We start from the raw sequence: 22,941 nt of genomic DNA, 5'->3' as shown, positions 1-22,941 counted from the left end.
ACCGGAATGTGGGTGAACTAACGCTTGAACGACAAGTAGGCTTGTGGCAGTCGCAATGTGGGCTTTGCATGTGTTAAGGTGTAACTACAAGCATTGGACACCGTCTAAAAAGGATGAGTCAATTAAACATAAAAGCCTTCTTCCCGTGACATCACCCACAGGTTTCTATATTTACCTGTGCCCCGCCTTCCAGGTAAGCCAGGTGAGTTTATCTAGAGGGAGGAAGACGGTCAAGTATCACACATTGTTTGGAGGAGATCTGGATGCACACGTGAGTGTGTATCCAGCAGACGGATATGGGCCTATAGCAGCCCACCATGCAGGTATTACCGGCACAGCATGCGTGTGTGTATCTGGTAGATGTCGACATCAGATCACTCTCCACGAACGACAACTTTCATTGACGTCCAGAAATTTGCTGAAAAAGGAATGCCACTACAAATTACTCTAATTACGAGCTGGTGACGTGGTGGACGTGGTGGACGTGGTGAACGTGGTCTAGGAACGTGGTGACGATATTACCGGGGAATGAGTGCATGTTTTCTCACGCCGCCGCAATATTTAAGCTCTATCCAGCAGCATGTAAATAATCGGACCAGACAAACCAGTGAATTACAGTCTTGTGACAGAAGTACAGTTGCCCCAGTGCACAGCTCACGAGGTTCATATTTTGTGTCATTGTACGTGTGTTGCATTTTTTAATCTTGCCTGAAAACACACGTGAAGACACGTCATGTCCGTGTAAGTTACATCTGCCGCCTCCAAAGGATAGCGTGTGACGTACGTGTCACGTGACTTCGTGTTGCGGTGTTTGTGGACATCAAGACCCATCCAGGTTACACACAACCAAATGTTTTCCCATGACTTCTATCGTAACGTCATATTTAAAAAAAATGGTAATTAAACATTCAACAGCTATGACCTGTACGTGTGTGGAGGGCTTGGCCTTAGCACAGCAACATAAACAAAAGATATGACTACCTTAGCCAGCTCCTTTTCCGAGTACAGGAAGCATAACACAACAACCCAAGTTCCGCACCAAATGTCACCTACTTGAAAATACCTGTGGTCACATTCAGCATGTCATCATGTTGAAAAAGACTAAACATGGTCAGTTTTAATATCTGTATGGATGTACATTTAAAAGACATAAAAACCCTACACATTATCATCCAATCACAGCCTGCAGATATCTCTCGATCTGCACTGAAGGCTACGAAAAACCGCACTGTCACAACTGGTTCTGATTTAGTGTAGTAGAACCTCCAACATATACTCAGCGTGTACTTGTTCAGAGACTCGACATAAGGTTGGATCTGTTGTCGATACACGTTTAAAGGCTTATCACAGTAGAGTACAATACGTTCCCAGACCCGAGCTTGAACACTCGTACAGTGCACGTTCTTTGATAGGCCTTTGGCGCTTTGCATTGTAAATTTCTGTATTTTGGCATTACTATGGAATCAGGATAAATCTTTACTGATAACGAGATAGGCTTCGTTGGAGCTGAGGTTTTGAAGCATACCACCACGCACTTGGACGTGTTGATGTCGAGATACGCGGAGGGTATACATCTAAAGATTTGTTTATGCCTTTTTTTCTCGAGATACGCAGAACATATACATCAATGGGCTTGGTAATGTGTGATATTGAGATACCTGTTTAAATCTATGAATGTAACCTCCATGTAAATCAGGTAGCATCATTTACGAAGTCTGTGAAATTCTTCCTCCTGGCTCAGGTCATCTACATTTGACACCCGGGGAATCCTCAGCTTGGTCGGCTTGTGCTGGGCGGCTAGGGAATATGCACCACATGCAGCTGCACTTCTGTAAACAAACTGCACATTCCTGGCCGACAGAAGACCCACAACCACATAACACAAATACGATGTGTTGTGAGGATACCTTTATCTAGGGTGACCAAGCCTTAGTACGGGGTCCACCTCGTACAGTCACGTGATCGGAGATAAGCCTATCTCATCTCTACATCTGTCAGGGGAGAAGCAAGATCCGTGTGATGGACCAAGATGCCACCGCTATGTTGAGGGATTGAAATTCAGATAATGTTTTATTAAAAAGATGTGTGGCTTATCAGGGCAAAGCTATTTCTTGTTTAAGTGAAGGGTATTGAAAAACGTTGCATCAGCGTAAAATGTCACTCCGTGATTTACACAACACACATCACACATCACACAACACACAACGCACCTCACACAACACACAACGCACTTCACACAACACACAACACAATTCACACACATCACGCATCACACACCAAACACTACACAACACACATTATACATCACACAACACACAACGCCCTTCACACACCACACATTACACATCACACAACACACAACACAATTCACACACATCACACATCACACATCACACACCACACATCACACATTACACAACACACATCACACATGACACATCATTTACAATTTCCTACATTCTGCTTGAGTTATACAACTTCTCCTGATTTGGCATTAGTGTACACATTTATAACACAAGAGGTTGTACGTTGTCAGGGTGTAGAGGTGTGAGTATATAGAGTGGGGTTGTGGGCAGGTGTAGAGGTATGAGTAGATATAGACTGGGATTGTGGGCAGGTGTAGAGACATGAGTAGATATAGACTGGAGTTGTGGGCAGGTGTAGAGACATGAGTAGATATAGACTGGAGTTGTTGGCAGGTGTAGAGGTATGAGTAGATATATATTGGGGTTGTGGGCAGGTGTAGAGATATGAGTAGATATATACTGGAGTTGTGGGCAGATGTAGAGACATGAGTAGATATATACTGGGGTTGTGGGCAGGTGTAGAGGTATGAGTAGATATATATTGGGGTTGTGGGCAGGTGTAGAGATATGAGTAGATATATACTGGAGTTGTGGGCAGATGTAGAGACATGAGTAGATATAGACTGGAGTTGTGGGCAGGTGTAGAGACATTAGTAGATATAGACTGGAGTTGTGGGCAGGTGTAGAGACATGAGTAGATATATACTGGAGTTGTGGGCAGGTGTAGAGGTACGAGTAGATATAGACTGGAGTTGTGGGCAGGTGTAGAGGTACGAGTAGATATAGAGTGGAGTTGTGGGCAGGTGTAGAGGTATGAGTAGATATATACTGGGGTTGTGGGCAGGTGTAGAGGTATGAGTAGATATATATTGGGGTTGTGGGCAGGTGTAGAGATATGAGTAGATATATACTGGAGTTGTGGGCAGATGTAGAGACATGAGTAGATATAGACTGGAGTTGTGGGCAGGTGTAGAGACATTAGTAGATATAGACTGGAGTTGTGGGCAGGTGTAGAGACATGAGTAGATATATACTGGAGTTGTGGGCAGGTGTAGAGACATTAGTAGATATAGACTGGAGTTGTGGGCAGGTGTAGAGACGTGAGTAGATATAGACTGGAGTTGTGGGCAGGTGTAGAGACATGAGTAGATATATACTGGAGTTATGGGCAGGTGTAGAGACATGAGTAGATATAGACTGGAGTTGTGGGCAGGTGTAGAGACATGAGTAGATATAGACTGGGGTTGTGGGCAGGTGTAGAGACATGAGTAGATATAGACTGGAGTTGTGGGCAGGTGTAGAGACATGATTAGATATATACTGGAGTTTTGGGCAGGTGTAGAGACATGATTAGATATATACTGGAGTTGTGGGCAGGTGTAGAGACATGAGTAGATATAGACTGGAGTTGTGGGCAGGTGTAGAGACATGAGTAGATATAGACTGGAGTTGTGGGCAGGTGTAGAGACATGAGTAGATATAGACTGGAGTTGTGGGCAGGTGTAGAGACATGATTAGATATATACTGGAGTTGTGGGCAGGTGTAGCGACATGATTAGATATAGACTAGGGTTGTGGGCAGGTGTAGAGACATGAGTAGATATAGACTGGAGTTGTGGGCAGGTGTAGAGACATAATTAGATATATACTGGAGTTGTGGGCAGGTGTAGAGACATGAGTAGATATAGACTGGAGTTGTGGGCAGGTGTAGAGACATGAGTAGATATATACTGGAGTTGTGGGCAGGTGTAGAGACATGAATAGGTATAGACTGGGGTTGTGGGCAGGTGTAGAGACATGAGTAGGTATAGACTGGGGTTGTGGGCAGGTGTAGAGGTATGAGTAGATATAGACTGGAGTTGTGGGTAGGGTGTAGAGATGTGAGGAGACGTATTGTTCCGTCGTCCAGATGACCTATGGCAGTTTGTTACTTGCTTTACTGATTTAAGTTGGCATCAACATACACGTGATGCCGACGATGAGCTGATATCCATTCATACAAGTATTAATATTAATCCTACTGCGACTGACATGTACATGCACTCCTGAAATATAGTTACATTGAACACATATCTGCAATGGAACAGGTTTGCTTTTGGATTCTATAAGTCCCAGGTACATTTGATCCTGAGTGACGTCCCTGCCATAACCACACTCGGGGGTGGGAACGTTGGTTGTGGATGTTTGAAGCCGGCCCCTGCGGTGGGAAGCGATTACCGGTCTTACCAACAGTGGGTGACGTGACGGTTGAGGGTGGATCCCTGAACAGGCCAGCTGCTATCTCAGAGATAATGCACGAAGGGGGTGCCAGCTGAAGTTATTCCGTTTCCTCAACGCATACGCCATGGCATCTCCGCCCCTGCTCGCTCCAGGGACACTTGTATTTCTTCAGTGTTTGAATTTACATTTTGTGGATGTATGATGAAGACTGAGAGCTGCTCATGAAACATCTTAGAGGTCATCTGGTCAAAAGATGACGACAGGTAGTTGCACATTATATGTGTGTGTACTGAGATCAAATTTTAAGGGTTCCTGGGAGATCCCGTGAGGTAATCACGTATTTATGAGAATGAATGAAGATGGCTACTTACAGATGTAGAGATGGAGGCCATGGCTGTCGATGGCAACTGAATGTTGAGGTCACTTTGACTTTAAACTAAAGGTAATGGCTACTGAAATATTGCATCGTATCAGTTTGCTAATAGCTGGTAACTGAGGACAGTGGTTACTGATGGCTGGTTGTGTGGGTAACCTTGACTACACGTTAAATGAACAGCTACAGCTACTGGAGTCTCCTGGGTGGACTTTTAGGCTTGACAATATGGTAACAGGGAAAGAAGATAGCGACTGTACATACCTGCATCGTCTTAGAAGTATTGTAAGCTTTACAAATTCTGGGCAAACATTGGATGATGTGGCTCATTGTCGGAGAATTGCGGCCGTTGACTGAGCAACACAGATGTAACCTGTTACTCGTGGTTGATAATAAACATGACATTATTGGTGTATCAACTCACCAATCAATCACGAAAAGATGCAATATACAACCTTTGCTTATGATACTGTCGGAGCTGAAGGATGCGGTGACGACATCAAAGAGCGCTTCCAATACCGATACGTGCAACGGTGCGGCTGTTTCTTCAGGATAGAACATGTGTTGTCGGTAATGCTAAAACACCATGACACTCATACCGTGTACTCCACACAGGCTCATGGTGTAATCTGTTCCTCTTTCAAGCGTTTTTGTCAGTCTCATATTTGAGATTATAGTAATTTAGCATAAAGAGGCCTGTGTGCTAATGTCTGCATTCAGCGAAAAATTAATGTTTTGAAAACTTTTCACAATGTACTCCATGCTCAGATTAGCAATAGTTCTGTGATATTCTCCACTGTTTCTTGTGAACTGTGGACACCCTGATACCCTTGATGTGGACATTAACGAGAGTTGGAACACACTTGTGACTCAATCTAATCGAGAAGCACGAGAATTTGTGGAGCACGATTCTTCTTCTTTTGAATTTTCCGTTTTCCAGATTGCACCAGGACATCATTGCTTGTGAATGGCCAGACATGTAGGGGTTTGAACTTTTCCAGCGTTTACACCCCAGTGTCACCCTGTCACCTTGCTTTGTACATAGGTATATGTTCCACCATGGGCCAGGGGTAGCCTAGTGGTTCGCTCGTCACGCCGACATGGGTACAATGTGTGAAGCCATTTCTGAAGCCCTACCGTGATGTTTCTGGAATATTGCTAAAAGCGGCGTAAAACCATACTTACGCACTCACTCACTCACTTATCTTCTTCTTCCTCGGCCTTACGAAGATTTTTTGTGATTCAGTTTTACTTTTCTTACTAACATAATTGCGTCTTTATCAAAATGTATATTTGTTGATTTTGATGGGACTCCTGCAACTACACTAGCGTCCATTTCTACAGCAGCTGATTCGGTGTCACCAAGTCCACTACAGTCCACTTCTATAGAAGCTTGTTCGGTGTCACCAAGTCCACTAGAGTCCAATTCTATAGCAGAGGATTCGGTGTCACCAAGTCCACTAGAGTCCACTTCTATAGAAGCTGATTCGGTGTCACCAAGTCCACTAGAGTCCACTTCTATAGAAGCTGGTTCGGTGTCACCAAGTCCACTACAGTCCACTTCTACAGTAGATGATTCAGTGTCACCAAGTCCACTAGAGTCCACTTCTATAGAAGCTGGTTCGGTGTCACCAAGTCCACTACAGTCCACTTCTACAGTAGATGATTCAGTGTCACCAAGTCCACTAGAGTCCACTTCTATAGAAGCTGGTTCGGTGTCACCAAGTCCTCTAGAGTCCACTTCTATAGCAGATGATTCAGTGTCACCAAGTCCACTAGAGTCCACTTCTATAGAAGCTGGTTCGGTGTCACCAAGTCTACTAGAGCCAACTTCTACAGCAGATGATTCAATGTCACCATGTCCACATTGCTTGCATGGAGTTCATGATAATCCATTAGCTTTGAATGTCTATGTCCTGGTCTGTACTCAATTTTAAACTGATACTCTGAAAAACGAGTGAACGAATGAGATAATGAATTCCTTGAAATTGTAAAGTAATTGCAAAGCTTCATAATTAGTCCTCATTTAAATGTACTTTCTGAGACTTGTCCAAAGTATTGGATGGAATCGGCAACCGCCAAACATTCTCTTCGGGTGACACAGTAGTTCTTTTGAGATTTTGAAAGTGATCTGCTGAAATAGTATCATGAATCTGGGGTAGTTCCCTCCTATGTTAATACCTAAGACATCTGTATCAGTATATACTCAACGTGTGGCTATGCATAAATTAATGCACACACTAGTTTCTCTTTCAGTGGTTTGAAAGCATGGCTGCAGATAATCCTACATGTACAATAACTCCCCAATCGGTTACCTTGTGAAATTGTGTAGCAAAATTAACAAACTTTTTGACAAACCATCTGTATTATAAAGCAGATGAAAAAGGATTGTCTCATTTCATTGACAATAGTAGGTATCAAGCAGCCTCTCACAGCTTTACTTTTGGGTGGACCCCTGTCTATCTGTCTACCTCCCACTCATACCCCTTATCCGACACACCCATCATACACACCCATCACCCCCCCCCCCCCCCCCCCCCCACACACACACACACACCTCACACACACACTTACACACTAGGACTACCTGCTGTAGGTCTCAAGAGATAGGTACAAATGTCCGACTGAGAATAGTTTGACGGTAGCCCTACCAATATGTCTGCAGATACTCGTCTAAAACTATCAGGTCTTGCATAAACTTTGAATCTCCATTCAAATTGATAAAATCAGAAAGAAATGCGAACAATTTTTGCCATTTAACAATATATCACGTGACTAACCACAGGTCCGGGTAGTCCTGTGGGTATTTGGGTCCTACTAAGGAACCACTCGATCCGAGTACCCGAGTTACCCATTCCAGCCCAATTACACACACACCTCGCCCTCTCTGGATATAACCTGCTCTAAACGACATACACTGTATTTTAAATAAGGCATGATTTTTTTCTGATTTTCACATGACTCACGAAATCGGCTCAAAACTGTTCCGAGGCGAGAAGTGTGTTCATCTACACTACCACTGAACATGGCCACAGCATCCAGTTTTAACCACGCACGTCTCTCATTGTAGTCCAGCTAACACTGATTCTCTGAGTCTCTGTAATGTACTAAGTGCTCCTGTTAATCCAAAAGGCATTACATTGAAATGGAATAATCAAACTCGTGTTGTAAATGCCGCCTTCTCATTATCGCCTGGGCTCATTATCACTTTCAAAGACCCCGACAACATTTCCAAAGTGCTGGAGACTTTGCCTCTAGCCAAAGAATCAAACATATTTTGTCTTGTTGGAATTGGACAGACATCTCTCCTCAAGTGAAAATTGATTCAATTGGCGATAATCCACGCACAATCTCCTTGTAGCACAATTGGCGCCTCCCAGTAACTACACAATGGACGAATTCAGCCCTATGGCAAAGTATAATCAGTTATTATGTGTAGTTCTTGCTCCAGCACTGAATCATGTTGGTAGATGGGACTACCCTGGAACCACCTGGGAGAGGATCTGTATCACCAGTATCAAAGCTTAATCAGTTTGTCTCAAAAGCAAACTCATCATGATGATACTGTTACCAGAGACGTCCATCCCGCGACTCCCTGCCCTAGTTCCATCCCTCTACCCCTTCCCATCCCACCATCCCGCCACCTTCCCCTTACTCAATCCCGCTACCTTCCTCTTACACCATCTCTACCCCTTCCCCTCACTCCACCCCTCTACACCTTCCCCTCACTCCATCACTCTACCTTCCCCTCACTCCATCCCTCTACCTTCCCCTCGCTCCATCCCTCTACCCCTTCCCCTCACTCCATCCCTCTACCTTCCCCTCGCTCCATCCCTCTACCCCTTCCCCTCACTCCATCCCTCTACCTTCCCCTCACTCCATCCCTCTACCTCCCCTCGCTCTATCCCTCTACCCCTTCCCCTCACTCCATCCCTCTACCTTCCCCTTACTCCATCCTTCTACCTTCCCCTCACTCCATCCCTCTACCCCTTCCCCTCACTCCATCCTTCTACCTTCCCCTCACTCCATCCTTCTACCTTCCCCTCACTCCATCCCTCTACCTTCCCCTCACTCCATCCCTCTACCCCTTCCCCTCACTCCATCCCTCTACCTTCCCCTCGCTCCATCCCTCTACCTTCCCCTCATTCCATCCCTCTACCTCCCCTCGCTCTATCCCTCTACCCCTTCCCCTCGCTCCATCCCTCTACCTTCCCCTCATTCCATCCCTCTACCTTCCCCTCACTCCATCCCTCTACCTTCCCCTCACTCCATCCCTCTACCTCCCCTCGCTCTATCCCTCTACCCCTTCCCCTCACTCCATCCCTCTACCTTCCCCTTACTCCATCCTTCTACCTTCCCCTCACTCCATCCCTCTACCCCTTCCCCTCACTCCATCCCTCTACCTTCCCCTCACTCCATCCTTCTACCTTCCCCTCATTCCATCCCTCTACCTTCCCCTCACTCCATCCCTCTACCCCTTCCCCTCACACCATCTCTAACCCTTCCCCTCAATCTGCCTCTCTACCCCTTCCCCTCCCTCCATCCCTCTAACCCTTCCCCTAACTCCATCCCTCTACCTTCTCCTCACTCTATCCCTCTACCCCTTCCCCTCACTCCATCCCTCTACCCCTTCCCCTCACTCCATCCCTCTACCTTCTCCTCACTCCATCCTTCTACCTTCCCCTCACTCCATCCTTCTACCTTCCCCTCACTCCATCCCTCTACCTTCTCCTCACTCCATCCCTCTACCCCTTCCCCTCACTCCATCCTTCTACCTTCCCCTCACTCCATCCCTCTACCTTCTCCTCACTCCATCCCTCTACCCCTTCCCCTCACTCCATCCTTCTACCTTCCCCTCCCTCCATCCCTCTACCCCTTCCCCTCACACCATTTTAACCCTTCCCCTCACTCTATCCCTCTACCCCTTCCCCTCCCTCCATCCCTCTACCCCTTCCCCTAACTCCATCCCTCTACCCCTTCCCCTCACTCCATCCCTCTACCCCTCCCCCTCCCTTCCTATCTCAGGGGAAAACATTGCGCGCTTTACCTATCAAAACAATTGTCTGTGTGTCGACACTTTCATCCACGCTTTGAAAAGCCGTGAGTTAAAAGATCATACAGCTGTCAGACTTGCACTGGACCGGATTCCATACGTTTCTGTGGTACCGTCCAATACCAGACGCGGGGGTCATTGGGTGCAGTTACCGTATGACCATGTATGTTTACCGACACATCGACTTCGCAATGGATGTACAATCTTAGCACTTTTCAGACAATTTCCCACATTGTAATGTTTGTTTTTACAAAGTCCTCCCGTAAATTCGGTTATAATATCACAATAATATTTAGTTTTATTTTATCACAAACATTGCAGAAGAACCCAAATAAGCACATAGAACCTGTTTCAGTGACACTGTTTTCTTTTAAAAACTGCGCGTGTAAACGCAGGGGTATATGTTATAGCCATATCAGAGCACGAACAACAGTTAAATGTCAACAACGGGTGTGAGGTTGTAGGAGAGTTTCAGTCATGTGACCATGCCTTTGTTCCTTTCCTAATTACCTTCCATGTACACTGCCGTAACATCCACCAACCACACGTGCTTTTCATTTTAGTCTTGTTGGATAAATACACGTCAGTTACACAAATATAAATCACGAAAACGAAGCTAGCTATATCAACACATCTTATAAACAATCTAATTTTACGAGAAACCCGATTCTCAACCTCAGCTGTATATTTTTCAACAAACCTTATTTTTTGTAGGTTTGAGTAGAAATAGCAGGAAATCTTAATACCAATAAAAGTTCCGTTAAAAAACCAAAAAGGTTGTTGATACAGCCTCTCGCAGCAACCCAGGGGGAATCAAGCAAACATCTCATGACGTGCATCGTCCCCCACCCCCTCAGTCCATTCCCCGACCTCACCACCTATATCCCAACCACCACACACACTCCTTCCTCTTCTTTCTTCGCGGATCTGAAAAATTTGAATATTGACAAAAGAATTGGATGTGTCTGGTAGAGAGAAAACCTCTCGCGGTGAGGGGAGATAAGAGCCGATGATAGCTTTAAACGCTGCTCTATTACTGGACATGGTAATGCGTGACACAAGAATAATGCATACCGTACATTGTTGCCTTTCTTTGCACGGAGACTGTAGTGCCTAGAATCAACTTTATGCCCGAGACCCCTTGTTAACCTTCAGTGGGACGGGCATCTGTAGGTATATCTGAAACCCCTTGTTAACCTTCAGTGTGACGGGCATCTGTAGGTATATCTGAAACCTCTTGTTAACCTTCAGTGTGACGGGCATCTGTAGGTATATCTAAAAACCCTTGTCAACCTTCAGTGGGACGGGCATCTGTCGGTATACCTCAACCCCCTTGTTCACATGCAGTGTATCAAATAGGGTTGGTTTACCTGAATCCCCTTGTTTACGTGGAAAATGACGGACAGGTGTGGGTATAAGTGAATACGTGAATCCCCTTGTTAACATGCATTTTGACGGACAGGTGTGGGTATATGTGAATCCCCTTGTTAACATGCATTTTGACGGACAGGTGTGGGTATACGTGAATCCCCTTGTTAACATGCATTTTGACGGACAGGTGTGGGTATACGTGAATCCCCTTGTTAACATGCATTTTGACGGACAGGTGTGGGTATACGTGAATCCCCTTGTTAACATGCATTTTGACGGACAGGTGTGGGTATACGTGAATCCCCTTGTTAACATGCATTTTGACGGACAGGTGTGGGTATACGTGAATCCCCTTGTTAACATGCATTTTGACGGACAGGTGTGGGTATACGTGAATCCCCTTGTTAACATGCATTTTGACGGACAGGTGTGGGTATACGTGAATCCCCTTGTTAACATGCATTTTGACGGACAGGTGTGGGTATACGTGAATCCCCTTGTTAACATGCATTTTGACGGACAGGTGTGGGTATACGTGAATCCCCTTGTTAACATGCATTTTGACGGACAGGTGTGGGTATACGTGAATCCCCTTGTTAACATGCATTTTGACGGACGGGTGTGGGTATACGTGAATCCCCTTGTTAACATGCATTTTGACGGACAGGTGTGGGTATACGTTAATCCCCTTGTTAACATGCATTTTGACGGACAGGTGTGTGAATACGTGAACCTCCGTGTTAACATGCATTTTTACGGATAGATTTGGGCATGGGTCTGCTCGTCAACCTGTGTGAAAACTTACATGAAAACTTACGTCTTGGTTTCTCGATCCCAATTAGTCTCATGACAGTTTGTAACAGGGGCCTATGGGATTACTTAAAGACTATGATCTTTTCGTGATCTTCCCAACTATGAAACCCTACAGACTGAAAAGAGAATGCCAGTCTCCCTATCAAACACTGAACAGTATAACAAGGGCCTCAATGACGCATGCGGTTATTGATTAATTTATAACGACACGGTGGAACTTGCACAGGAACACGTGTAACACTTTACCTTTATTTGAAGGAATTTCAAGAATGTTCACTTTTCTTGCGTGAATATTACGACAAACAACCACATGAATACGTGTTATAATCTATATTTGACGAAACGAACATCACATTTATTAGTTTAAACGTTTCCGTTACATATCCGTCCCGCCAGCCCGTATGTATCTATGCTGGTGTTACTCCACTGTAGAGAGAGGCGGGAGGGGGGAAGCTCCCCCACTTACAATGGCCTGGTCACGTGCCTCGACTGGACCGCAAGTGTCACTTTGTCGGTTTAAGGAAAGACGCCGAAAGTGACACGACCAGGGGGTATACACCCTGTAATAAAACCATATTGTGGTAGTAGTTGTGTAGATAGCATCTCTATGTGGACAGACAGGCGGGTGATAGGCGATGCAGCCTATACCAAACAGAAGTCTGCGGCTCGTTGGCCCCTCCATCGCTTTGTGGTGAGGTGAGGGTACTGTGGTCAGTCCCCAGCTAGTGGATGGAAACGTATCACGATTGTTGAAGCAACCTGATGCAGGTTCTGAACTGTGTCAACTTTCATCAGTGCTGGGCAGACTTGAGGTGTCATCCTACAGCAGTGCTGGGCAGACTTTAGGTGTCATCGTTCAGCAGTGCTGGGCAGACTTTAGGTGTCAACTTTCATCAGTGCTGGGCAGACTTGAGGTGTCATCCTACAGCAGTGCTGGGCAGACTTTAGGTGTCATCGTTCAGCAATGCTGGGCAGACTTTAGGTGTCATCCTACAGCAGTGCTGGGCAGACTTTAGGTGTCATCTTTCAACAATGCTGGGCAGACTTTAGGTGTCATCCTACAGCAGTGCTGGGCAGACTTTAGGTGTCATCTTTCAACAATGCGGGGCAGACTTTAGGTGTCATCCTACAGCAGTGCTGGGCAGACTTTAGGTGTCATCTTTCAACAATGCTGGGCAGACTTTAGGTGTCATCCTACAGCAGTGCTGGGCAGACTTTAGGTGTCATCTTTCAGCAGTGCTGGGCAGTCTTTAGATGTCATCGTTCAGCAGTGCTGGGCAGACTTTAGGGGATGTCAATATAAAGTACTACAAGTGTGGCCTTCTGTCAATACATACACCAGAACATTAATCAAGCACCACCCATATTTTCCTGAATGATTTGTACTTTGTACTTGTAATTTGTCATCAGAAAAATGGACTCTCTTCCGGTTTTCCAGTTTAGCACGTTGATTAGACCATACCAAACGAGCATCTTTTTGTACCTGAGTTTGAATGGCCTTCTGTAACTGTATCCAGCTGTTTCCCGGCTATTTCTGGTAGTTCCGAAATCGCTCTGCCTGGTAGCGACTGTGCCTTTAAAACAGTACTGTCGTCTAACGAGCTTTAATAATTCTGCATCTTCTCTCCTGTGTGTCTAGCGAGGCTGACCTTGGCGTGTCATGCTCTTAAATTCATTTGTTGTTCGGTATTTCTGCACTAGTCTCGAAATTACAGTATAGTGACTTCCAAGTCTGCGTCCAATTTCCCTTCAAGACATTCCTGCAATTTTCTATTCTCTATAATCTGCCATCTTAACGCTTCAGACAATCTACGACGGGTCATGATAATGCTTTGTAATGAGCATACAGTCTGTTTTGAGAAATGTGCACCTGCAATGTTAGCGACCAAAATGTGTTTTTAGACATTTCATGGATATTGTGCTTCACGTGCCGTATGTGCACTGGTATCGGCAATGGTATGGTGTAGAAAAAGGGCCATAATAGCAAGTATGCGGATACAACTTACTAATTTTCAAAATGTTGATTCTGGTGGTGCTTAATTAATTTCCAGGTGTATAGTTGGCTGTGAACATTATTCATTATTATTACCAACGTAGGTAAATGTTACCTATTAATATTTAACAATACGTTTTGTATAGAGAACTGTCAATAACTGTTCATTCTTGCACAGTCACAGATTATCAACGACAGTATAATTTTATCGCACAAGGAGGAATAAACAGTCGTTCTATGAAAAAAATTAAAATGACCACAGATGGCTAATGTTGTACTGGAATCGACTGTTATAACGACCAGAGAACGTGTTTTGCTGTATCAGCAGTTCATAGGGTGTCTGAGTGACCTTATACGTCAGAGCCCAAAACACACCAGACTGCAATCCCGCCCTCGACCACTGCGCTTTTTCTATGACTTAATAGTGAGACTGGCATCTTGTTCAAGCTGAATGAATCAGAAATAGGAAGCCTGCACTCTAATGAATGTATATGGGGGCATAAATATGTCTGAATTAAAGGTTATATGTCGTTCTACCTGTTGCACGTGTTTTATATAGAGTCCTAAGCTAAGAGTTACCCAAGCCGCAGACGCCCCTTGTCCTCAGTAGTAGGCAATCCTGGTGTCCCTCCAACCCATAAAAGCAAACAATAATAGAAAGGACACGTGTCTCTATTTAGTTACAGGAATTTGATTGTGACGTCACAGTAAAGAGCATTGTTGACAATTGGTGCCTCGCATGAGGCGTGTTGCGCTGTGTCCAGCAGGGTCAGTTTAGATTTGTTTGTTGTTTAACGCCGCACTCAGCAATATTCCAGCTATATGACGGCGGTCTGTATGTAATCGATTCCGGACAAGACAATCCAATGATTGACATCATGGGCATCGATTTACGCAATTGGGATCCGATTACATGCATCAACCAAGTCAGCGAGCCTGACCACCCGATCCCGTTTGTCGCCTCTTACAACAAGCATGGGTTGCTGAAGACCTATTCTACCCCGGATCTGCACGGGTTGTGGGGCAGTTGAAAATATGTAGGGAAGACGAAACTGCCAGATAGCAGATTGCGTTGTTGATCTTTCCCTTTTAAAAACATATACAAAACGAATGTGAGATGGCACTACTTCAGTGGAAAAAGGAGTGACTCTCATTCAGAGGTTTTCAATAAAATATTAAATATCAAAGAATATACATCTTGATCGCAGATTGATAAAGGCAGTTTCGACCCTCCAGAATTGCCAGCATGATAGACTGTATCAGTAAAATGTCTTTGATTGACATTTTGTATTTCTATAAGCCATGAAGATATGAATAGTTTCTTTATAATTCATGCGGACGGATCAGAGGTATTTCCCCTTCCCGGCCGAATGATTGTTGATAAATGTTGACTACTGATAAATGTTATTCTGTTGTTACATTTATATTACAAATGGCATGTTCTCATTTCAGAATTACTACAGCCATCAGCAGTATGTCCTGAGATTAGACCGGGCGAGGATGACCTTCCGGGTGAGTTGCGCATGCGTCAAGCCAAGAATGTCTCACTTCCGGTCCATGCCACGTGTCTATGCCAATACATGTACAAACATTCAGTAAATTGCACAAACAATCGTTTCACATACTTAGCTATGTTAAACATGCAGCTGCCATGCTCGACGTGGACAGGACATGGTGATAGTTTCAATATGGCGTTGTAAACAATAGAAGACATTTGGTAGCCATCTCGCGCCCCCTGCGTGGACCACTGTTCCAGTGAACTTGTTTAGAGCCCACATTTGACATGTGGCAAATACAAAAATGAAGATTTGCCAGCTACACAAAATAACATGCAAATATATTTTCACGCACTGCCTATTTACAATAATGTCCATACACTGACCATACCATGACTGGTTATTGCAAAGTTGACCGTGGTCAGTCTAGCAATTATATTGTCCACACGACAATGGTGAATTGACATTAAAATCTTTTGAAGCATTTAAGTCTTAAAGAATTTTATCCACATAAGCCTATGTTAATGCAGAGGAAGCGTTGGCGTTCTTGAACTAGGTAGCCGGACTGGCTGTCACTACTGCTGCTTGTAGTTAGTGAGTGAGTTGGGTTTAACGCCGCTTTTAGCAGTATTCACGTCACATCGCGGCGTGTCAGCTTAATGTGAGAGGAAAGTGATGCAGGTCTCAGACGTTTACAAGTTCGGTAAAACCCGCGAGCACGGGTATGGTGCTGACAAACCTAGAAACATAATCGGGGCGAACCGGGATCATAGGCTTCTGGTGTGCCCAAGGGACGCAACTCTGCACAGCGAATCCCTTTGCCTTAGACGACTGGGCCACCCGTGTCCCCGCTGCTGCTTGTAGCAAGGAAGGGCAGAGAGAGAACCGTCGTGGTTATTCATGTTCATGTGCCTTTGTAGACTAGTGTAGCTAGTGCTGCGGTATTAACTATTGTTCTTTCACATACTTACCTTAGTCCATTGTGGGCGGTATTGTTCTGATGCTTTCCCTTTACACTTCAATTCGACTACAGCTAATGAAGTGAGCATCTTCCATTCATAGAAATGGAGACTTTCTCAATGTTATTGAGATACACAACATCAATAGTGTCAAGACACGCACTGGTGCCCTAACGATATCATTGAACTTTTACGTTAAGATAGCACTCGTCTGAAAAAGGGTGAAATTTCCAAAATACACATTCATGAGAAAAGAATAAAGACATGATGGTGATAGTGATATTCAGTTGGACAATAAGTGATAGAAAAAAGACTTCCCCGGGCTGTAGCATATGGGTACACTAGATACAGAGGTTGAGCGACTTCTGCGCTGATGACGTTCTTGAAGCTCTCTGTACACACAGGTGTCCATGCTCGCTGTGAATCTATCTGAGCGTTGTTCAGGCTTCTCCAGACCCAAGCTTACCATTTGCTGCCTCACACATACACATATACATGCCCTGGCTACACCTAAATGTGTAAACGGCTGTTAACGAACTTCCACACCATGCGGAATTGCAACCATATCCCTATATCACAGACTAACATCGCCTGGCATGTTCTCAAATAGTGGTAATCCACTTCTCCATATGGCCACGGGATCCCGCTACCAGCTGTTCTGGGAGCTTCTAGGATGCGAACCAATATTAACCTGTAGGTCAGGTAATGGTAGCATAAGTTGCCATATCACACCACCCTCCCATATCGGTATATCACACGGCTCTCCCATATCACCATGTCTCAAACACGTGGCTTCTGCTGCGCGCAAAGTCCTCCTTGGTGGGTTTGTTTGTCTGTTTGTTTGTTTGTTTGTTTGTTTGTTTGTTGTTTAACACCGCACTCAGCCATATTACAGCTATATGATGGCGTTCTGTAAATAATCGAGTCTGGAAAAGACAATCCAGTGATTGACATCATGAGCATCGACCCATGCAATTGGGATAAGGTGACATGCATCAACCAAGTCAGCGAGGCAGACCACCCGGTCCCGTTAGTCGCTTCTTACGACAAGCAGAGTCGCCATAAACGACAAGCATGGGTTGCTGAAGACCTATTCTACCCCGGATCTTCATGGGTCTCATCCTTGGTTCAGGACTGTGGAAGGGAGATCACTGCAACCGGCTGGACAACTGATCCACCCATCGCCATCATCTACAGACCCATACTTACAGTTATAGCACATACATATACAGGAATACACATACACGTGTATTACATCACGTTGGACTTGCTGTTTGTTTACAAATGCCTGTCACTTTATACAAATATTGATTAAAGTGAAGCATTTGGCATAGAGAGGAAGACGAGTGTTGGAGTGTTGCGAGGGACGTCACGGTCCAGCATGTCACGTGTACAATGTATGCTGGTCTTTCTCGCATTCCCTCGTGTATAACGAGATATGCAAACAGAACGCGGAGTAGAGGGGAAGTTGTGTTTGCACGTGCTCCTCACGAGAGAGTTGAACACGATATTGTTCTAGAATTGGAGGAGGTATTTCTTTGATATAGTCAAGGGAGGAGGTGTGTTATGACGGAAATGTGACATCTCGAACTCGTTGGGAAGGGATTTAAGATACTTGGTTATATTTGAATGACCAGTAGTATACATTGAATTGCTATGTTGACTTCACAGAAATTCCAAGAGGAAACTATTAAATGGATAATTCATTTCATCAACGTGTATGAATGTGTGTCCTATTGTGAAAGAGTTGAGTATCTAAGAGAGGTGAAAAGGGGTGTAACGTCGCGTTCAAAATTATTGCACTTATAACGACTTACATCCATGTTTACATGATTGCCTGTACTTGATAATACTGATGCTGACTTTATAGCGCTAGCCCACGAGATACAATGCCGCATGAAATCCAAACTCAAACACAGGACATTGACTGTTTTATCTCCATAATACCGAGCGCCAGGCAAGGTAACAACAAGTACCATACTTTTAACGACTTTTTATATAACGCCGGGGGTCGAACCCCTGACCTTCCCCACCGGTCATCTTTAAACAGCTTTAGGTGTACTGGAGGAATCCAACGACCGACCGTTAGATATTAGATGCCAGCCAAGATATGATTGCCTTGAGATAACAGCGCTAGATGTGGATGACATTGAAAGCATCATTCTGCTGGCAGGTCGGAAGTAAAATATAACCAGATTCCCGTCAGATTTTGAAAACAAATAAAGACCGTGATGACATGACTGCTGAATCAGCGGGAAAGAAGCGAAGGAAAGAAGCGAGCTAACGCCGCCATACTGGGCCTGCAGGAATCTAGGGAAATCTGTACCAACTCAGAATAGCTCAGTTGAAGAGCAGGAACTAGGAATATGGCACCAACAGCACGTACGGTGACACTTCAGCGATGTTGTTAAAGAGCATCTACAATGTGATGCAACATCGGACGGACTGAACATAGCAGTGCTGAGATACATAATGTAGGGGTTGACCATTCGAGTTTGTGGGTGGGAGGGTTGGTTGGACAAGGGGGGGCGACTTCTCTTTTTAATATTTTCTTCGTAAAATGTTCAAGATGTGTAAGATGTGTGTACTGTGCGAGATTTGTGATCAGTTCAAGGTCATCTTTGCTGGGGTTTGAGCGTGTGAAGTGTGTAGGTCGAAAATCATAGCATATGCTGATGGCAATAAAAAAAAGGGCATATATGACACCACTGCACCATAAACATCAACTCAACACTAGAGAACACGTGACAACATCTGCTGTGCCACTAACAAGTGGATGTCATCACAGATCGTTGCTTATATATGTTTTCTTATTGATTTCCTTCATGTGTAGCGTACATACATGTATTGCGTTTGAAGTGACTTCATACAATGTTTTCTTTTCTTTCAGGTTTTGATTTTATATCTAAGTTTTCATTAGATAATGATGATATACGGGTACCGGGCGTCAAGAGGGTCAAGGGGTCAAATGACTTCCAAGTAGCATATAAAATCGGTAGAAGAGCAAAATTACGGAAACGAACCACGTAAGTGAACAAATTACCTTCACCATACTAATGCAAGCTGACACGAGATGGCAACCATTACTGACATCATCGTATATAGTAGGGTCAGTTCACATTGTGTTTGGTGGTATGGCGGCGTGTTTACATCCCATACCTGTCTCAAACCGTGGATGTCGTCGTGTGCCGATTATGATGACGATGTAACCGGTGTCATTGCCCCAGGCCTGCCAGAGGGCATTGAAGACCACACTTTTGTGAATGATCACTAATGTTGTAATTTTAACGAATTATGGCCTCAGCGACATATTGCTGACAACATGTTGCTCTTTTATAGCTGTAATATTGCTGACAAGAGGTTTCCCTGTTATAGCTGTAATATTGCTGACAAGAGGTTTCCATGTTATAGCTGTAATATTGCTGACAACAGGTTTCCGTGTTATAGCTGTAATATTGCTGACAACAGGTCTCCGTGTTATAGCTGTACGATTGCTGACAACAGGTCTCCGTGTTATAGCTGTACGATTGCTGACAACAGGCCTCCGTGTTAAAGCTGTATTATTGCTGACAACAGGTTTCCGTGTTATAGCTGTAATATTTCTGACAACAGGTCTCCGTGTTATGGCTGTAATATTGCTGACAACAGAAATCCGTGTTATAGCTGTAATATTGCTGACAACAGGTCTCCGTGTTATAGCTGTAATATTGCTAACAACAGGTCTCCGTGTTATAGCTGTAATATTGCTGACAACAGTTTTAAGTGTTATAGCTGTAATATTTCTGACAACAGGTCTCCGTGTTATAGCTGTAATATTACTGACAACACGTCTCCGTGTTATAGCTGTAATATTGCTGACAACAGGTTTCCGTGTTATAGCTGTAATATTGCTGACAACAGGTTTCCGTGTTATAGCTGTAATATTGCTGACAACAGGTCTCCGTGTTATAGCTGTAATATTGCTGACAACAGTTTTAAGTGTTATAGCTGTAATATTTCTGACAACAGGTCTCCGTGTTATAACTGTAATATTGCTGAACACAGGTTTCCGTGTTATACATCCAAGACATCCATGAAGGCATTTCCCTGTAGCACTAACTACAGATCCGTGGCTGTAGTTTTCTTTTTACATTTAGCTTCGATATATCGATATTCTTCTACAATCAACATGTTCGTGTTGCTTGCAGGGATCTGTTTCCCCAGGGTCTGCCCGACCAGTTTTCGTTTGTTAGTACGTTTCGCATGAGTGGCAAGACTCGGCGAGAAAGATGGAATTTATTTCAAATAAGGGATATTCAAGGAAATCCGCAGTTTGGAATACGACTGGATGGAAAACAGAAAACAATAGAATATTATTATATCAATGTTGAAGGGAAACTGACAACATTAAAGTTTAATAGCAAAGCAAAACAGGTACGTATATACTTTGGTTCGGTTACTTTGGAACGTGTGTAATAATTACGATCGTAATGTTTAAAATTAATTTGTAGCCAAGCACGCATGTCGACCTGTGACTCTGGCTCTGTATGGCTCTGTATATCAAAACATATGGTATTTTTTACTTGATGTAATAAAAAAATCTTGTTGTGTTTGAGAACTTGTATCTATACAATGCTGGCCTCTATTTACTTTGTCCCACTTTGTTTCAGCTATTTAGCAAAGACTGGCATAAAATCCATTTTAGCGTAGGTCGGGAATATGTGGAATTTTACCTGGACTGCAAGCCGATCACCTCACAGCCTCTGATACCCGCCAGACAGATCGACGTGAATGGGGAGATCGTGCTGGGGACGAGGGAGCCGGATGGCGGGACGGTACCGGTGAGTGTCAAAGACACTGCATGAATAATTCTACAATGTATATCTAATGCGATAGAGGCAAACAGGCTTATCGTTGTGTTTCCTATAGCTGAATACCAAGATAGCACACACAGCTGCATAAACAGAAGCTGGGTAGCGCAATGGGGAACGTGTTCGCTCGTAACGCCGAAGACACGGGTTCGATTGCTTGTATTTGTACACTGTGTAAACCCTTTGTTGGTGTTCTCCTCTGTTTTATGACTGGAATATTGTTAGGAGCGACTTGCTTTCCACTTATTGATTTTCAGTGATCCTTTCACATAATGTCCACAGCCATTGTACGCCCAGTGGAATCCAGTGGAATCTTTTTGTCGTATATTCGAGATTAATCATTCTCTGGAGATGAAGTTTTCTGTACACGCATGTATAATAAAGGCACAGGACCGTGTCAATATTCTCCATAATATACCAATTGCGTGGATCGATGCTTATAATGTCAATCACTAGATTGTCTGGTCCTGACTCGATTATTGACAGACCGCCGTCATATTGCTGGAATATTGCCGAGTTTGGCGTTAAATAATAAACAAACAAACATAATAAACCAAATTAAATGCTACTATGAATAATCACCATGTTCATCATTGTGGTATGATCTGAAGGAAGTATAATCATCGCATGAACAGCATTTGTATGAAGATAGGGCATGAAACCAAACTCGACATCCTATCCCCTTCCACTGATGTAACATCAAGTCATCCGTATATGACGAGATGACTGTGTCAGGAGCGTAGATGGGGGAAATCAAGATTTTTAAATTTCTTACATTTTAAATTTTTTAATTAAAATGTAAGTAATCACATTGCAGTACTTTTGTCTTGAACACTCATAACGAATATTTAACACAAACAGAAGCTGATCCGTGTAACATATGACCCGTGAAGATTCTGGGGTAGAATAGGTCTTCAGCAACCCATGCTTGCCGTAAAAGATGACTTTGCTTGTCGTAAAAGGCGACTAACGGGATCGGGTGGTCAGGCTCGCTGACTTGGTTGATGCATGTCATCGATCCCAAATGCGTGGATTGATGCTCATGATATCAATCACTGGATTGTCTGGTCCAGACTCGATTATTTACAGACCGCCGTCATATAGCTGGAATATTGCTGAGTGCGGCGTTAAACAACAAACCAACCAACCTACCGTGTAACATATCTAAAACAGATATATCACGAATATTCTTACCACGTTCTTTACATGACACGTTTTCAGTATTATTATGATCAAACCCAGATATCCTTATAAAATATAGATTGTCAATGCAAGAGAATAACCACTCTAGATTATCCACCGAAACAGATTCAATATGGCGTCAAGAGCAAATAGCTGTGAAAATTAAATGAATGGACCACTGAAAATCAGTTGACACCGGGGCCCACTTGCACAAAACGATCTTAGCGCTAAGACTAGTGTAAGCCTATGTTAATGTATGGGAGTTAAGACCATCTTAGCGCTAAGATCGCTTTGAAGTATGCTCTGGTGTTCGCGAAAAGGGTAA

General features: G+C 44.0%; 1 protein-coding gene across 9 annotated transcripts in view; it reads left to right on the top strand.

Moving 5' to 3' along the window:
- Window positions 1-22,941, top strand: part of LOC139478303 (collagen alpha-1(IX) chain-like) — a 238,078-nt gene that overhangs the window by 130,178 nt on the left and 84,959 nt on the right. For all 9 annotated transcript variants that reach the window (XM_071260719.1, XM_071260721.1, XM_071260725.1 and 6 more), the window contains exons 4-7: window positions 15,582-15,641; window positions 19,475-19,610; window positions 20,772-20,997; window positions 21,234-21,404. In XM_071260719.1, the coding sequence (XP_071116820.1) occupies window positions 15,582-15,641; window positions 19,475-19,610; window positions 20,772-20,997; window positions 21,234-21,404 (593 nt within the window). The remainder of the gene's footprint in view (window positions 1-15,581; window positions 15,642-19,474; window positions 19,611-20,771; window positions 20,998-21,233; window positions 21,405-22,941) is intronic.

This window comes from Haliotis cracherodii, unplaced genomic scaffold (assembly GCF_022045235.1).
Source record: "Haliotis cracherodii isolate W230 unplaced genomic scaffold, xgHalCrac1.p SCAF_4, whole genome shotgun sequence".
Taxonomy (NCBI): Eukaryota; Metazoa; Mollusca; class Gastropoda; order Lepetellida; family Haliotidae; genus Haliotis; species Haliotis cracherodii.
Note: the sequence above shows the minus strand (reverse complement) of the source record. Positions and strands in the feature narration are given on the sequence as shown.